Source organism: Marmota monax, unplaced genomic scaffold, assembly GCF_021218885.2.
Source record: "Marmota monax isolate L192 unplaced genomic scaffold, Marmota_monax_Labrador192_F-V1.1 WCK01_AAM20220418_F8-fsc00108, whole genome shotgun sequence".
Classification (NCBI taxonomy): domain Eukaryota; kingdom Metazoa; phylum Chordata; class Mammalia; order Rodentia; family Sciuridae; genus Marmota; species Marmota monax.
In genome coordinates this window covers 2,653,675-2,672,871 of record NW_026694593.1, presented here as the reverse complement: position 1 = coordinate 2,672,871, position 19,197 = coordinate 2,653,675, and the positions used below count along the sequence as shown (strand labels likewise).

At 36.9% G+C, this 19,197-nt stretch overlaps 2 protein-coding genes across 2 annotated transcripts in view; both read right to left on the bottom strand.

Annotated features, from left to right (window-relative positions):
• Positions 1-19,197, bottom strand: part of Nup210l (nucleoporin 210 like) — a 120,528-nt gene that overhangs the window by 61,197 nt on the left and 40,134 nt on the right. Inside the window, exons 14-15 of the mRNA XM_046421753.2 lie at positions 13,283-13,428; positions 9,878-10,099 (exon numbers count right to left, since the gene is read on the bottom strand). Of these exons, the coding sequence (XP_046277709.1) occupies positions 9,878-10,099; positions 13,283-13,428 (368 nt within the window). The remainder of the gene's footprint in view (positions 1-9,877; positions 10,100-13,282; positions 13,429-19,197) is intronic.
• On the bottom strand, positions 15,493-18,157 carry LOC124077381 (antizyme inhibitor 1-like). Its single transcript, XM_058571955.1, has one exon. The coding sequence runs from the start codon at positions 17,409-17,411 to the stop codon at positions 16,065-16,067; it is 1,347 nt and encodes a 448-aa protein (XP_058427938.1). The 5' UTR covers positions 17,412-18,157; the 3' UTR covers positions 15,493-16,064.

Sequence of the window (19,197 nt, the reverse complement as noted above, 5' to 3'; positions counted from 1 at the left end):
ACAATAATCAAACTATGGAACCAGCCTAGGTGTCCATCAGTGAAGAATGGATAAAGAAAAGGTGGGTACATACACACCATGGAGTTTTATTCAGCCATAAAGAAGAATGAAATTATGGCCTTTGCAGAAAAATGGATGGAATTAAAATCCACCATGATAAGTGAAATAAGTCAAACTCAGAAGGTCAAAGGTCCTATGATGTTTTCTCTCATATGTGGAACCTAGAGAGAAAAAAGGAAAACAAAAGTGGGGGTGGATCTATCAGTAGAGGAAAGGGACTAACTAGTGGGAGGTAGGGAGGAAGGGGAAAAACCTGGAGAGTGATATTGGCCAAGTTATGTTATTATATTGTGTGCGTATACAAATAAGTGAAATATGAATATGTACAACTATAATGCACCAATAATAAATAAATAAATAAATAATCATAGCAAAATAAAAAGGACTAGGGGTATAGCTCAGTGGTAGAGAACCCCTGGTTTCAATCCCCAGTGCACCCCTCACCCCAACAAAATCACAATGATGACTTTTTCAATAATAGAAAAATCCATCCTACAATTCATAGAGAATCTTAAAATTTTCCAAATAATTAAAAGAAGCTTGAAAAAGAATAAAACTAGGGAATTTAACTTTCCTGATTTTAAGTCTTAATACAAAGTTACAGTAATCAAAATGTGTGGTACAAACATCAAGGCAGATATGTATACCAATGGAATAGAGAATCCATGAAAAAATCCTTGCATATACGGTCAAATAATTTTTTAGAAGGGCACCAAGCCCATTTAATGGGGAAAGGGCAGCCTTTTAAATAATCAGCATGAAGAAAACTGGGTAACCACATGCAAAAAAAAAAAAAGTTGTGCCTTTTCGAAACACCATATGTAAAAATTAGTTCAAAATGTTTCAAAGACCTAAATGTAAGACCTAAAAGTATAAAACTTTCAGAGTAAAATCTAGGACAAAGGTTGACAATATTGTACTGGGCAATGCTTTCTTGGATATGATACCAAAATACAGGCAATAAAGGAAAAAAACAGTCAAACTGGACCTCACAAAAATTTTAAAAACTTGTTCATTAAAAGATAAAGTCAACAGAATAAAAGGCAATCCACAGAATGGAAGAAAATATTTGCAAGTCTTATATGTGATAAGCAACCAATATACAGACTATATAATGAACTTCCAAATTCAACAACAAAACAACCCATTTCAAAACCAGGCAAAGGAGGGCTGGGGTTGCGGCTCAGTGGTAGAGCACTTGCCTTGCATGCGCATGGCCCTGGGTTCAATTCTCAGCACCACATAAAAATAAAATAAAGGTATTGTGTCCATCTACAACTGAAAGAGAGAGAGAGAGAGAGAGAGAGAGAGAGAGAGAGAGAGAGAGAGAGAAAGAGCCTTAAGGAGGTGTTTTTATGTCCGTGTTCACAGCAGCATTTTGCATAGCAGCTAGAACATGAAGGCAACCCAAGGGTCCATGGATGGATGGACTAAAAAAAAAAAAAGGTGTATATATACATTATAACGGAATATGCAGCCTTAAAACAGAAGGAAATTCAGACATTCTACAACATGAATGAAACTTGAGAATATTGTGTTAAGTAAAATAATATAGTCATAAAAAGACAAATACTACATATTTCTATATATTTGAGGTATTTAGAGTAATCAAAATTAGAAGCAGAAAGTAGAATGGTGGTCATCAAGGGCTGGTGTGAAACACTAATGAGGAGTTATTTTTATTCATTTATTTATTTTTTGTGTGGGATTGAACCCAGGGTCTCACACATGCTAGGCAAATGCTTTACTGCTGAGCTATAGCCCCACTGATCTATATACTTAAAAATGATTAAAGTGGGGTCTGGGGCTGTAGATCAGTGATAGAGCACTCTCCTAGTATGTGTGAGGTCCTGAGTTCAATTCCCGGTCTCTCTCTCTCTCTCTTGCTCTCTCTCTCTCTCTCTCTCTCTCACACACACACACACACACACACACACATTTTTAAAGACAGCAAATTTTGTGTGTATCCTACTACAATAAAATTTAGGTCAAAAGAACATAATTAGCCCAGTGGCTTGGGAGGCTGAGGTAGGAGGATTGTAAATTCAAAGCCAGCCTCAGTGAGACCTTATCTCTAAACAAAATACAAAATAGGGCTGGGGATGTGGCTCAGTGTTTGAGTGTCCCTGAGTTCAATCCCTGGTACCCCCCTGAAAGGACATGATTAGGTCTGAAATTACTGATAGTTAGTCATATCATATTTACAGTAAAATTGACTATAAATATTAAAAAGAAGGTTGATTAATTATATCACAGTTCTTACTAAGTTAAAATCTTACATTGATGCTCTGTGGGCCAGTTATCCTTCCTGTGTTTCATACATAAATTTTTTAAAAGTAATTAATTGGTTTTTTTTAGTTATACATGACAGTAGCATGTATTTTGACATATTATACATATATGGAGTATAACTTCCCATTCTTGTGATTGTACATTATGTGGAGTTATACTGATTGTGTATTCATATATGAATATAGGAAATCTATGTCTGATTCATTCTACTGTCTTTCCCATTCCCATCTCCAACCCCTCCCCGCCTTCACACTCGCCCCCACAATCCAGTGAACCTCCACTCCTCCCCATTTCCTATCTATTGTGAGTCAGCATCCAAAAATCACAGAGAACATTTATTTGGTCTTTGGTTTTTATTGGGGATCAGGTTATTTCACTTAGCATGATAGTCTCCTGTTCTACCCATTTACCATTTACCAGCAAATGCCACAATTTCATTTTTCATTATGGCCGAGTAATTCCATTATGTATATGTATCACATTTTCTTTATGCATTCATCTGTTGAAGGGCACCTAGGTCCGTAGCTTAGCTATTGTGAATTGAGCTGCTATAAACATTGATGTGGCCGCATCATTACAGTATGTTGATTTTACGTCCTTTGGGTATATGCCAAGGGGTGGGATAACGGGTCAAATGGTGGTTTCATTCCAAGTTTTCTGAGGAATCCCCATATTGCTTTTCAGAGTGGTTGCACCAATTTGCAGTCCCACCAGCAATGTATGAGTGGACCTTTTCATCCACATCCTCACTAACATTTATTGTTACTTGTATTCTTGATAATTGCCATTCTGACTGGAATGGGATGAAATCTGTGTAGTTTTAATTTGCATTTCTCTAATTACTAGAGATGTTGAACATTTTTTCATATATTTGTTGACCATTCATATTTATTCTTCTGTAAAGTATCTGTTCAGTTCCTTTGCCCATTATTGATTGGATTATTATTATTTTTTTTTTTTTGGTGTAAAGTTTTAAAAATTCTTTATCTTGGAGATTAATGCTAGAACAGGTGGCAAAGATTATCCCCCATTCTGTATGCTCTCTCTTCACATGCTTTTTTTTTTTTTTTTTTTTGACTCTAGCAGTCAGAGAAATGCAAATCAAAACCACCCTAAGATACCATCTCACTCCAGTAAGATTGGCAGCCATTATGAAGTCAAACAACAACAAGTGCTGGCGAGGATGTGGGGAAAAGGGTACACTTGTACATTGCTGGTGGGACTGCAAATTGGTGCAGCCAATTTGGAAAGCAGTGTGGAGATTTCTTGGAAAGCTGGGAATGGAACCACCATTTGACCCAGCTATTCCCCTTCTCGGTCTATTCCCTAAAGACCTAAAAAGAGCATGCTACAGGGACACTGCTACATCGATGTTCATAGCAGCACAATTCACAATAGCAAGACTGTGGAACCAACCTAGATGCCCTTCAATAGACGAATAGATAAAAAAAATGTGGCATTTATACACAATGGAGTATTACTCTGCATTAAAAAATGACAAAATCATAGAATTTGCAGGGAAATGGATGGCATTAGAGCAGATTATGCTAAGTGAAGCTAGCCAATCCCTAAAAAACAAATGCCAAATGTCTTCTTTGATATAAGGAGAGTAACTAAGAACAGAGTAGGGACGAAGAGCATGAGAAGAAGATTAACATTAAACAGGGATGAGAGGTGGGAGGGAAAGGGAGAGTGAAGGGAAATTGCATGGAAATGGAAGGAGACCCTCATGGTTATACAAAATTACATACAAGAGGAAGTGAGGGGAAAGGGGGAAAAAAACAAGGGGGAGAGATGAATTACAGTAGATGGGGTAGAGAGAGAAGATGGGAGGGGAGGGGATGGGGGATAGTAGAGGATAGGAAAGGCAGCAGAATACAACAGACACTAGTATAGCAATATGTAAAACAGTGGATGTGTAACCAATGTGATGCTGAAATCTGTATACGGGGTAAAAATGGGAGTTCATAACCCACTTGAATCAGAGTGTGAAATATGATTTGTCAAGAACTATGTAATGTTTTGAACAACCAACAATAAAAATTAAAAAAAAAAAGAATTTATTTTTTAGTTGTAGATGAACACAATACCTTTATTTTATTCATTTTTTATGTGGTGCTGAGGATCAAAACCAGTGCCTCACACATACTAGGTGACTGTTCTACCACTGAGTTACTACCCCAGCCCTTCTCTTCACACTCTTGGTTGTTTTCTTTGCTGTGAAGAAGGCTTTTAGTTTGATACCATTCCATTTATTGATTCTTTTTTTTGGGGGGGGTACTGGGGATTGAACTCAGCGGCACTCAACCACTCAGCCATATCCTCAGCCCTAGTTTGTATTTTATTTAGAGATAGGGTCTCATGATTCTCCTGCCTCAGGCTTCCAAACCCCTGGAATCACAGGCATGCGCCACTGTGCCCAACCCATTTATTGATTCTTTTTTTTAAAATTCAAAGATTTCCTTTAGTCTTTTTTTCCATTTATTGATTCTTTTTTTAAAATATTTATTTTTTAGGTGTAGATGGACACAACACAATGCCTTTATTTTTTTTTATGTGGTGCTGAGGGGTGCTGAGGATCGAACCTGGGTCCCGCCTGTGCTGGGTGAGCGCTCTACCGCTGAGCCACAATCCCATCCCCCATTTATTGATTCTTGATTTTACTTCTTGTGCTTTAGGAGTATTGTCAAGAAATTCAGTTCCTAAGCCAAATGATGGAGATTTGGGCTTAGGCACAGGATTCTCAGGTCTAATGCCTAGGTCCTTGACCCACTTTGAGTTTTGTGCAGGGTGAAAGATAGGGGTTTAATTTCTTTCTAGTACATATGGATTTCCAGTTTTCCTCACACCATTTGTTGAAGAGGCTATCTTTTCTCCAATGTATGTTTATGGTGTCTTTGTCTAGTATGAGATAACTATATTTAAGTGGGTTTGTCTCTGTGTTCTCCATCTTGTACCATTGGTCTTCATGTCTGTTTGGGTGCCAATACCATGCCGTTTTTGTCACTATAGCTCTGTAGTATAATTTAAGGTCTGATATGGTGATGCCTCCTGCTTCATTTTTCTCACTAAAGAGCCTCTTATATTTCCAAATGAATTTCATGACTGCTTTTTCTATTTTTATGAAGAACGTCATTGAACTTTTAATAGGAATTGCATTAAACCTGTGTAACACTTTTGGTAGAATGGGCATTTTGACAATATTAATTCTGCCTATCCAAAAACATGGGAGATCTTTCCATTTTCTAAGGTCTTCTTCAATTTCTTTTTTTAGTGTTTTGTAGTTCTCATTGTAGAAGTCTTTTACCTCTTTTGTTAGATCAATTCCCAAGTATTTTATTTTATTTGTTTTGGTGCTGGGGATCAAATCCAGGCCTTGTGCATGCAAGGCAACAATCTACCAACTGAACTATATCCCCAGCCCTATTTTATTTATTTTTTTCATTTTTTGAGGCTATTGTGAATGAAATAGTTTTCCTAATTTCTCTTTCAGTTGATTCATCACTGATGAATAGGAATGCAATTGATTTATGAGTGTTAATTTTATATCCTGCTAATTTGCTGAATTTATGAGTTCTAAAAGTTTTCTGGGTCTTCTAAGTATAGAATCATGTTGTCAGCAAATAGGGATAGTTTTGAGTTCATCTTTTCCTAATTGTATCCCTTTAATTTCTTTCTTCTGCCTAATTGCTCTGGCTAGAGTGTCAAGGACTATGTTGAATAGAAGTGGCGAAAGAGGGCATCCTTGTCTTCTCCCAGTTTTGAGAGGAAATGCTCTCAATTTTTCTCCATTTAGAATGATATTGGCCTTGGGTTTAATATATGTAGCTTTTACTATGTTGAGGTATGTTCCTACTATCCCTAGTTTTTCTAGTGTTTTGAACATGAATGTATTCTGTATTTTGTCAAATGCTTTTTCTGCATCTATTGAGATAATCATGTGATTCTTGTCTTTAAGTCTATTGATGTGATGAATTATGTTCATTGATTTCCATATGTTGATCCAAGCTTGCAACCCTAGGATGAACCCCACTTGATCATGGTGCACTATCTTTTTAATATGTTCTTGTATGCAATTTGCCAGCATTTTATTAAGAATTTTTGCATTTATGTTCATCAGGAATTTTGGTCTGAAGTTTTCTTTCCTTGATGTGTCTTTGTCAGGTTTTGGTGTCAGGGAGATACTAGAATAAGTTTGGAAGGGTTCCCTCCTTTTATATTTCACAGAATAATTTGAGAAGGATTTGTGTTAGTTCTTCTTTGAAGATCTGATAGAACTCTTGAGACTCTATCTGGTTCTGGACTTTTCTTGTTTGGTAAGCTTTTGATGGCATCTTCAATTTCACTGCTTGTAATTTTGATCTGTTTAAATTTTCTGTGCCTTCCTGGTTCAATCTGGGTAGGTCATATGGCTCTAGAATTTGTTGATGTCTTCAATATTTTCTATTTTATTACAGTATAATTTTTTTAAATATTTTCTGATTATCATCTGTATTTCAGTATTTATTGTCTGTTGTGGTATTTCCTTTTTTCATTACGAATTTTAGAAATTTGAATTTTCTCTTTTTCTTTATTAGTTTGGCTAAGAGTTTATGGATTTTATTTTTTAAAGAAACTTTTTTTTTCTTTTGTTGATTTAAAAAAATTTTTTTTTGTTTTAGTTTCATTGATGTCAGCTCTGATTTTAATTATTTCCAGTCGCAAACTGCTTTTGGTGTTGATTTGTTCTTTTTTAAAAAAAATATTTATTTTTTAGTCGTAATTGTACAGAATACCTTTGTTATTTATTTATTTATTTATTTATATGTGGTGCTGAGGATTGAACCCACAGCCTCATATGTGCAAGGTGAGAGCTCTCCCACTGAGCCTCAGCCCCAGCCCTGTTCTTCTTTTTCTAGGGCTTTGAGATATAATGTTAGGTTATTTATTTAGTGACTTTCTATTCTTTTAATGAATGAGCTCTATCATTCATTAATTCTTAACCATAATCAAACTGCAAAACTTTATACTATTTTTTGTTTGTTTTTGATTTTTGCAGTATTGGGGATTAAACCCAGGACCTCACACATGCCAGGCAAACGCCCTTGGGCATGCTGGGCAAACACCCTACCACTTAACTACATTGCTAGCCCATTTTATTATTTATTTATTTATTATTAGTTTTGTACCAAGGATTGTACCCAGGGGTGCTTAACCACTGAGTCACATCTTCAGCCCTTTTTATATTTTATTTAGAGACAGGGTCTCCCTGAGTTGCTTAGGACCTAACTAAATTGCTAAAGCTGGCTTTGAACTCAAGAGCCTCCTGCCTCAGCCTCACAAATCGCTGGGATTACAGGCATGCACTGCCAGCTGGCCTTTATATATATATATTTAGTTGTAGTTGGACATAATACCTATATTTTATTTATTTATTTTTAAGTAGTGCTGAGGATTGAACCTAGGACCTTGCATGTGCTAGGTGGTGTTCTACTGCTGAGCCACAACCCCAGCATCAGCTGGCCTTATTTTTATTTTGAGACAGGGTCTCACTAAGTTGCTGAGGCCGGCCTTGAACTTGGGATCCTCCTGCCTCAAGCTCCTGAGTAGCTGTTACTAGTTGTTTTTTTTTTTTCCTTTCCTTCCCTTCCCTTCCCTTCCCCTCCCTTCCCTCTTTCCTTTCCTTTCTTTTCCTTCCCCCCTTCCCCCCTTCCCCCCTTCCTTCCTCCCTTCCTTCCTTCCTTCCTTCCCAGGGATTGAACTCAGCCATATCCCCAGCCCTATTTTGTATATTATTTAGAGACAAAGTCTCACTGAGTGCTTAGCACCTCACGTTTGCTGAGGCTGGCTTTGAACTCACAATCCTGCCTCAGCTTCCCAAGCTGCTGGAATTGCAGGCGTGTGCCGGCTTGTTACTAGTTTTGATAGAGGCAGGGTAGAGCTATGAACAATACCAATGCAACACACATTGTTGCCTCTAAAAACAGTAAAAGATTATTCTCCAATTTTTGTGGCACACACCTGTATTCTCAGAAACTTGGGACGCTGAGGCGAAAGAATCACAAGTTTGGCCAGCCTGAGCAATATAGCGAGGGCTTAAGCAACTTAGCAAGACCTAACTCAAAATAATTTTTTTTTAAAGGGCTGGGAATATAGTTCAGTGGTACAGTGCACCTGGGTTCATTCCCCAGTAACCAGCCCCCACACCCCCCCAAAAAAACTAATTCAACTGAGAGAGGGTAAAATACTCTTTATCAGTATAGATTGTTTCCTCAAAATTACTAAAGACAAGTTGACCCTTTAAAGTCTCTCTTCTTTAATCAGTAATACAGGTTTCTCAAAAGACTAGGAATAGACTCACTAATGACCACTCCTTGGTATTTATCCTAAAGTATTAAAGTCAGTATACTAGAGTGATATATGCATACACATGCTTATAGCAGCACAATTCACAATAGCCAAACTATGAAACCAGCCTAGATGTCCATCAACAAATGAATGGATCAAGAAAATGTGGTATATGGGCCGGGGATGTGGCTCAAGTGGTAGCGCGCTCGCCTGGCATGCGTGCGGCCCGGGTTCGATCCTCAGCACCACATACGAACAAAGATGTTGTGTCTGCCAAGAACTAAAAAATAAATATTAAAAAAAAAAAAGAAAATGTGGTATATATACACAAGGAGTTTTATTCAGCCATAAAGAAGAATAAAGTTATGTCATTTGCAGAAAATGGATGAAGCTTGAGAACATTATATTATGTAAATAAACCAAACTCAGAAAGTCAAGAGTTGTTTATTTTCTCTTATATGTGGAAGCTAGAGAGGAAAAAGAAGCTGGGGGCAGAGGGTATCTCACAAAAAATTAAAGGGAGACCAGTACAGTAGAGGAAAGGGACGGGGGTGGGGGCGGAGAGGGAAAGGTGAAATACTGGGGAAGGATACTGACCAAATTATATTGTTATACTATGTACATGTATAGGTAATAATAAATCTCACTATTCTAATGTATGATAATAGTGCACCAATAAAAAAATGGGGAAAAAGTTTTTCTTCTTTGAATTCTTTTTTTTTTTTTAAAGAGAGAGAGAGAGAGAGAGAGAATTTTAATATTTATTTTTTAGTGTTCGGCGGACACAACATCTTTGTTTGTATGTGGTTCTGAGGATCGAACCTTGGGCCGCTCGCATGCCAGGCAAGCTTGAGCCACATCCCCAGCCCTCTTTGAATTCTTTGAAGGTAAGGAATAAAATGTCCTCTAGTCTAGATAATAGGGCCATTAATTAAAGTGATAAAGTTAAAATAATTTAAAATAATTCATAACAAAAAAATATTGATTGTTAATGAGTGTTAGAATTCTCAGATAAGCAAACTGATAAAGGATAATCAAAAATTAGAATTTAATGTAATCAATAATTAGAATTTTCCTATCTAGTTCATAAACTAAATCAATTAGAATCTGAAAAGGAATGGCTGGTAGTACAAAGGAATTGAAATATTATATGACAAGAAATATTAGGGGGAAAAAAGGCTAAAGATTATTTTCATACTTGCTCCCCTAAATCCAGGCACAGGATCCGGTATATGTACTGGTTCTGCTTTCTCTTGGCTGGCAGCCAGACTTGTGTCACTTTGATCTTCTCTGCCCTCTCCATGCTCAGCTCCAAAAAAAACCGGGAGGGTTCCAGGATCCACGGACGAGGGCCCCCTTCAAACACTACTTCCTTCACAGACTGCCATGTCACTAATGCCACTTCCACAGGGTTTAGGGCCTGATGACATTTAAAGAAATGAATCTCAGGTTGGTTAGGAAGTTCAACATTTAATTTTTTTTCTAATCTATCTATCTATCTATCTAGTCAGAGTCTAAGTTGCCCAAGCTGGTCTTAAACTTCTGGGCCTGATATCCTCCTACTTCAGCTTTCTGAGTAGCTGGAATTACAGGTATGCCAGTCATGCCTCTTTAGACAGTTTTTTAAAGTGAAATACAATTTATCTGAATATATACATCTCCAACCCTTTTTTGTTTTATTTTGAGACAGAGTCTTGCTCAGAACCTGCGTGAGCCCCTGGGATTACAAGTGCGTACCACCATGCCTGGTAAGTGCAGGTTATTCTTGTATGGTGTATAAGTGTCTACAACACTGACCAAATCATAAAATGAAGTAGAGTGTTGATACAATTTTCTAATTAAAAATGATGTTAGACTTAATTCTCAAGTTAAGTTAAATGTATGTCATGCCCCTCACTTGGAATACTTCTCAACCTCTGTACTAAACTAGGTTCTATCTGTGATTCAAGTCTAACTGATGATTGCCTTATCCATTAATTTGTGTCCAGTTACTCCAGACCGCAACTATTTTGGCAGCTTCTATACTTTTATTTATCTCTGCCACTCATTTGTACACTTTCATCTCCAAATGCTATTTAGCAAATGTATGTACAAGTTGAATAATGCTTGTTGTGTTTTCTAGCTATGTAAATTCCTCAAGAGGCAAGAATAACTTACACCCAATTTTTTTAGAGAATTTTATCAGTGGAATTTAGTACAAGGCTGTACACATAAAAGGTATTATTTAAATAACTGCAAAACATTTTAAGTCAATATTTAACTAAAGTATCAAAAAACTTCTGTCCTAAAACCACAAAAATAACACATGTATATATTTCATCATATTTCTCAAAGAACTTTATAACCTAAAAGAGAAGATAGGTATTATTCACTGTAGTTCACAGAGGAGTTGTATCCCACTTATATATGAGGAATCTGGCATTAGGGGAACAAAGTGTTTTTTGCACTGGGGATTGAGCCAAGGGGTGCTTAACCACTGAACCATATCCTCATCCCTTTTAATTTTTTACTTTTTTTAAAAAATTTTGAGACAGGGTCTCACTAAGTTGCTTAGGGCCTTGCTAAGTTGCTGAGGCTAGCTTTGAACTTCTGATTCTACTGCCTTAGCCTTCCGAGCTGCCTGGCAGAATAAAGTATTTTTGAAGTACAGGTTATTCTTTTTTTCCCCTGATAACCAGGGATTGAACCCAGGGGCACTTAACCACTGAACCACATCTCCAACCCTTTTTTGTTTTATTTTGAGACAGAGTCTTGCTCAGAACCTGCGTGAGCCCCTGGGATTACAAGTGCGTACCACCATGCCTGGTAAGTGCAGGTTATTCTTGTATGGTGCACAAGTGTCTACAACACTGACCAAATCATAAAATGAAGTAGAGCGTTGATACAATTTTCTAAAAGTGTAATCAAACCACATTTTATTATTTCTTTTCAGAACTAGTCAATCATATTTATTATTGAATATCATTAAAATTAAATATTTCTGCCAAGCACAGTGAAGCATGCCTGTAATCCCAGTAACTCTGGAGGCTGAGGCAGGAGGATCACAAGTTCAAGGCCAGCCTCAACAATTTAGTGAGTTCCTAAGCAACTTAGTGAGACCCTGTCTCAAAGTAAAAACTAAAATAAAGACTGGAGATGTAGCCAAGTGGTAAAGGTTTTAATTCCCAATAACAACAATAAATAAATAAATAGAAGTTTTTAAAACATTATTTCTATCTCTAATGGCAGCATTTTCTTAAATAAGGTATATACAATTTAACAAGTATCTACTGATGGCCTACTGGGAACACAATAATAGAAATCCAAACTGCTTCACAGTTTGGGAAAACAGCTTTGGAGTGGGTGATGAGTATTACAAAAAGTTACAACACAGGGTAGGAATGTACCTCTGTCCTAGAGTGTTGACCTAGCATGCATGAGGCCCTGAATTTAATTCTCAGTACATACAAAACAAAAAAAACCCCTACACCCCAGAGTGTTATATAAACTTTTTTATAGAGGAAATTAATGAAAGAATGAACTTAGAGGCTTCATGGAAAGTTTTTCTAAGAAAGAAAAATAGAGATGATTTCTTTTTCTTAGATGCATAGTCCAAAATTAATCAGACCAACTGAACTAAGCTGGAAGTAAAAGAATAATTGAAAACGATACCATGTTCTGAAACAAAGATAGAATGCAGACATAGACACATATATATTTTTTCAGTGCTAGAGATTGAGCTCAGAGCCTTACACATGCTAGATAAATGCTTTACCTCCTAAGTTAAATTCCCAGCTCCAATATACGTATGTTTTTATATACTCTCTTTTGGCAGGTAAAGGGAAAGAAGCACAAGTAAAGCATTTGGTAGAAAAAGAAAATCATCATCTTCCTTTCCTTTAAGGATGGTTTACATTCAGAGGAGATCATTTATAGACAATAAATATGAGAAAAGTATAATGAGAAAAGTAAGGAAATTATAATAAGCCATAGCTAGGCACTTCTACTGAATTTGGCAAATAAGATGATTCTTCTGCTAGGGAACCAATGAAATGTATTCAAATCCTCAATGTACTCAAATGTTTAATACATATACTGCACAATGCGCAAAGAGGACAACTTTGAACAAACAAGTTATCTTTCTTTTTGTCTTTTTATTTTCTTTTCTCTTTTTTTTTTAAATCCTTTTTCTTTATTTATTACTGGGGGTTGAACTCAGGGCCACTCTACCACTGAACTACATTCATCCTAGCCTTTTTTATGTTTTATTTTGAAACAGGGTGTCAACTTAAAAATATTCCTGAATATTTTAATTCAGGAAGCATAAGGTAGAAGCATGAGGGAGTAAATTCCCCAAAATTCAGGTTTGATGAGAGAATTTACATATAAAAACAAAATAGTAGGGCTGTAATTCAGTGGTAAAGCACTTGCCTAGCATGTGCCAGGCCCTGGGTTTGATCCTTAACATTACACACACACACACACACACACACAGTGGTAAATAAAAGAATACAAATATCACCACTGATCCTTAGTGAATACGGATGACTAGGTAGTCCCTAAGTATAGAGTTGGGTCCATGGAAAGATATGGAATGACAGTGCCTTACTATGAAATATCTTACCTTTAAGGGCTCATAAGCAGCAAATGTGGCACTGCTCTCCAAATACTCTTCATATTCAGTCACACTCACTATTACCAGAGTATGGCCTAAAGATTTGGCTGCTATATGTGTACTAGAACAATGCATTGGTCCAGGTCTTTGAATACCTTTGAATCAAAAAATAATTATTTCAGTAGGGTAATAATTAGTCTGTTCTCCAGGATATTAAGCTACAGAAATATAAGAATTCTAACACATTAAAAATACCGGGCTGGGGGGGTGCTGGGGTTGTGGCTCAGTGGTAGAGCACTCGCCTAGCACGTGTGAGGCCCTAGGTTCGATCCTCAGCACCACATAAAAATAAATAAATAACATAAAGGTATTGTGTCCAACTACAACTAATAAATAATTTTTTTTAAAAAAAGGGCTGGGGTTGTGGCTCAGTGGTAGAACACTCGCCTCGCATCTCTTATCCTACATAAGAGATAATTCATTATCTGAAGGTTAGAGGAAGCCCTGCGAACAGAGGAGAAAGATGTGATTAGTACTACATACCAATAAGGAAAAAAAAAAGTCTAGGCTGATGCCACTCTTTTTTTTTTTTTTTTTTTTTTTTTACCTTTACAGTTCAATTTACTATATAGAAATCATTTGGGTTTTATATTTTCAGTTAAATTTTGAACTGAGATTACAATAGTATATAAAAAGATTTTACATTAATTCAGTTGTTAGCATACCAAATTGAAATACATAGGTTCAAACTTCAGATTTATGGTAAACAGTCTTCAAATACAATACAGACATTTCTTAAGTTTCATTCACATACATCATTCACATGTGATACCTGCAACTCTGAACTGTTGCTCTCCTATAGGATGGCAAAATTGACATGCCATGAAGCTCAAGCCTGTAAAGTTAAGCCAAATGACTCAAAACTTGTACCATATCTTTTAAAGGATTTGGCATTTCTGGACCACAATAACCAACAATATATGAAGAAGGTAGAGTGTTATTTATTCTCATTTCAGTTAATAAGAAAAAAAGATTGCATGGTAAATTGGAATTTTGCATAAAACCCCATTATACCTTGGTAAAGTCCAAGGGCAATTAGAGGACAATGGACTGGGGTCCTAAATTTTTTAGTAGAACCCATGAAATTCAAAAATGGGCATTAATTAAATCAAAAACATTAAGCACCTACTGGTTTGAGATTGAAATTAGAGATTCATGATCGATTTCTTTCCACCTTGAAATCAAGGTGTAAAAACCAGCTATTAAGTGCATTCCAAACTTCTCCTATGTAGCACAGGTAGAATTTTCTGTCCATTGGCACCAAAGTGAAGTCACATTTCCTCTTGGGGGACAGAAATTCCACATCTGAACATAGAGTAAGTTAGGAAAAAATGACCCCTGTTGTTTGTTTTATTACTATTGTGATTCTGAGATCTAGGATTACTAATACACTAGCAGTGAACAAAGCAAATTCCTGACAACTGTCAGGTTAGTGCTGCTAAGTCCCTTCCCCAACCACCATAAAATTTTAGTATGAAAGATTTTAAAGGAATTACTAAGCTGAACAAATAGAAAAACAACAAGAAACTAAGGGAATAGTTCAAACCAATAACAAAAAGAGAATCCTAAAATTTGAAATCACTGCAATTAAAAAATTGAAGAAAAAAGAAAAAATTAAGTGTGCTTCACCCCAGACCCCCTCCCCATTCTGAATTTAAATATTCTGTGCAAAAGAGCATCAGATTTCTGGTTATAGATGTAGCCCTTCTTTAAGTTTTAGTGCTCTGCAGTTTTCTGCAATTTTATCTCCCTCCCCCCCAACCAAGTTTATTCAAAGTATTTAATAGAATCTTCCATGTCAGCCGAAAGATTTGTGATTCAAAGATTTACTAAGGTACTCTATGCATTCTACCTATACAGAAACACCTACTAATTGTTACAATTGGTTTATGCAGGATTAACGGTTTTTGGTGTTAAAATGGTTAAACATCATGCTTAATGCACATCAACTCTCCATTAATGAATCTGAACTTCACAATGATTTACCACACTTTAAATTACTAATTAAATAACTGAAAAAAAACAAAATGGACTAAGCCAAACTAAACTTAAATGGGCTATAAAGAAAAATAACCCTCAAAACAGACCATATACACATCTATTTCAAAACTACCTTTCCTATCTAGTCCCTTTCCCAAAGTTTTAGCCTGAAAAAACAGTAAAATCTACACAAAATTTTATTGCAATCATACAAGGGTTACATTAGGTCAAATACAACAAATACTATGATGCAATTTTACATTTATTAAACTACAGTTCAAAGCACAAATTTACACATTCTAAATACACTAAACGTATCTAATGAAGTCACGTTTGCCTTCCACTGACATCTGATATATCTGGGTGAAAGACATTAACTTTACAAGACTTTTTAACACGAATCCTTAGTATAAAAACTGTGTACTTGTATGTAAACGGTTTAATGGGGAACCCAATTAGTGGGCTTCCATCTCCACTAAGTCATCCATTTTGTTGCATATTTTATTTTAAACACTTAAGGGGCTGTTCAAACTGGTAAGTTTAAATCTGGATACATTATCTAAATCTCCCATTACCCCCAAAATGAATTATAAATGAAAGCTGATTTCGTCTGGTCCCAAATAGCTATTACTATTAATTTTTGTTTCCAAGAGAATTAACAGAATAAGATTGTTTAATTTTTTTTCACCGGAATGTAGACCAGACAAGCTTAACCTGCTAACTTCAGATCTAAAGAAGCGTGAATGCCTGTTTAAGCTTCAGTGGAAAAGCTGTCTTCTTGGCTCAGCTGAATGCAAGAAGGCACAAAGAAGAAGTTCTTCATCATTGTGTCTGAAGTAATTCCAGCATCTTGCATTTCATACCAATCACTGAATGACATCATGTAATAAATAGCTGGCCTCTGAAAATCATTAAAAGCAGATGGTTCATGGAAAGAATCTGCTCCCATGTTATCAAAGATAAGCCAATCACCCACATTCAGCTCAGGAAGTAGACAGTTTTCCACAATCTGATCAAGCTCATCACAGGATGGACCCCAAAGGCTGCTTGTAAAGAGAGGCTCATCTTCCTTGTATTTCTTGTGAACCTCTGGAATGGTATTTAAGTCCTCAGATAGTTTACTTGCAAAAGAACCATAAACACCATCATTCATATAATACATAAAAGCTGGTTCATCACTCCCGGTTTTTCCTACTCCAGAGGAAAATTTATCATTTTCGACAACTTTCTTTGCAATGATATTAACTGCAAGTGTAAATGCAGAAGACACATAGTAGCTTCCAGGTTCTGAAATTATCTTAATGCCAGAGCCTTCAGGAAAGTAGATATCCAACAGAGGGCTGATAACATGATTAACCTCTTCCAATTGAAATTCAGTTCCTGTAGAGCCTCCACCAATGTCTAACATGTTCATTGTAAAACCAAATTCTCCAGCCATGTCAAATACACATCGAGCATCAGATAGAGCATGTACGTATACTTGAGATTCTTTGCAAGCACTTGAAACATGAAATTTGACCCCAATTATTTGGACATCAAGTTCCTTAGCACATTCCAAGAGATGCCTACAGTTCTTCAGTGTAGTGCCAAACTTCATGCTACCCTCTTCACCTCCAATAGTATCTTCTGTTGCAATATGTAGTAAGACCTTGGCATTTGGATGGTTACGTGCGATTTTCTTCAATTCAATCTCACTGTCACATGTCGTGATATTTACTCCAATTTTTGCTGCATACTTTATCTGAGAAACTTGCTTGCAAGGACTTATGTAAATGATATTTTCTGGAGATACACCCAATTCCTGCAGTAAAGCCATTTCATTTTTACTGGAACAAGCAAATCCAATTCCAAGAGCTGCCAAAATCTCAAGTACAGCTGGAGTAGAGTTGCACTTCACTGTGTAAAATGGCTTTATCTGAGCCACTACATTCTGCCATTGACTATGTTTCTTCACAATCTTTCCAAGATCCCCCACGAAAAATGCATTTTTCCCTGTAAGAGTATGTTCATAAACATAGTTATCAATAACATTTCCAAGGTTTGTTCCTTCATCCAACAGGCCAACAGAGTAGTTTGCATCGTCAATAAATCCTTTCATCTCAGCCGTATTCCACAAAGCCGAAAGTCATAAACCAGGAAAAACAAGAGACGGGCCACCAAGCCTATGTCTGGGTCCTTAGAATATGCAACAAACTGCTACAAAGGCTTCTACAGTTGATTGTACTTCAGAAGAAACTGATACATCTTTCAAATAATCACAAGATAATTCTGGCAGCAACAGCCCACTTGACACCAAGCTGGATGAATATGAGTCTTGGATTTCTGAAGTGAAGACCTCCATGGACAAGTTAGGAGATGGAACCCCCCTATCATCAGCTAGGTTCCCAAGGTGGCTCGGCGTTAAAGTCAAACTGCTCTCTATACAGCACTTCTCCTAGGCCTTCTGGGTAGTTGTATACTTGGTCAGAAAGTTCGCCGTGAGATAACGGCCCAAAGAGTCGGGTAAAGCGTCTTCTCTTTTTCGGCGGAATTTTTAAAGAGGGATGTGGTTACCTTGAGCAGAAATACCCAAGGCGGCCTGGGCCATAGGCTGCGGGGACGACGTGGGGAGAAAAGCGCGGCACCGACACCAGCTGAGCAGCAGTGGCAGCGGCGGCCAGAGAGAAATGGAGCAGCGCGGGTAAAAGGAGAAAGTCGCGGGCTGGGTGGGGAGAGGATTTGGCCTCGTCACACCGCAGAGCAGCAGAAGGAGAAAGGAAAAGAAGAGGCAGAGAAGGCGACAACAGGGTGAAAAGGAAACGCTTCAGCCGCGAGGAGAGCCAAAGAGTTGATGCCACTCTTATAGATGTACTGTGAGAATTAAATACATGAGTTAATACATCGAATCCCTGAGCTCAATCCTCAGCACCACATAAAAATAAATAAGTGAAATAAGGGTATTGTGTCAACTACAACTAAAATACAAATATTAAAAAAAAATACTGGGCTGGGGCTGGGGCTCAGTGGGACTGGGGTTGTGACTCAGTGGTAGAGCACTTGCCTAGCATGTGTGAGGAATTGGGTTCAATTCTCAGCACCATGTATAAATAAATGAACAAAATAAAGATCCATAAACAACTAAAAAACATTAAAAAAAAAATACCATCTTGGGCTAGGGTGTAGCTCAATGGTACTGTGCTTGCCTCACATGCACAAGGCCCTGAGTTCAATCTCCAGCAACACACACACACACACACACACACACACAACAAACAGGTACAATGACATGCACTTGTAATTCCAGCTAACTGGGGAGGCTGAGGTGAAAGGATCACTTGCATCCAGTTCAAGCTCAGCCTAAGCAATATAGCAAGACCCTGTCTCAAAAAAAAAAAAAAATTACCTTTTTTTTTCTTTTCTGGGACTGGGGATTAAAACCAGGACCCCTGCACTTGTTATACGAGCACTCTACCACTTAGCAACATTGCCAGCCAAATAATCAAGTTGATATAAAAATCTATTTCTTCTATTAACAGACATATATTATGTAAGACAAAATTCAATCTACAGTGAGGATACACAGGTGAGCAAAGATCCTTACCTCCTGACCTTAAGTATTACCAGAAAGTGTTAAATATGATACAGATTTAGAAGCCAGGAAGGTGGTAAAAAAGATTTATTCATTTATTTTTAAATATTTATTTTTTAGTCAGGGGTGGACCCAATATCTTTATTTTATTTTTATGTGGTACTGAGGATCTAACCCAGTTCCTCACACATGCTAGGTGAGTGGACTACCTCTGACGCACAACCCCAGCCCTAAAAAAAAAGACTTAAATAAAGTATTTCAAGTTGAGAAATAGCTTGAACAAAGAAATATAAATGAGACGTGAATGAGTATGAGG

Excerpts from the sequence above, each read along its gene's own strand:
- LOC124077381 (XM_058571955.1), bottom strand. The coding sequence starts at position 17,411 with ATGAAAGGATTTATTGACGATGCAAACTACTCTGTTGGCCTGTTGGAT.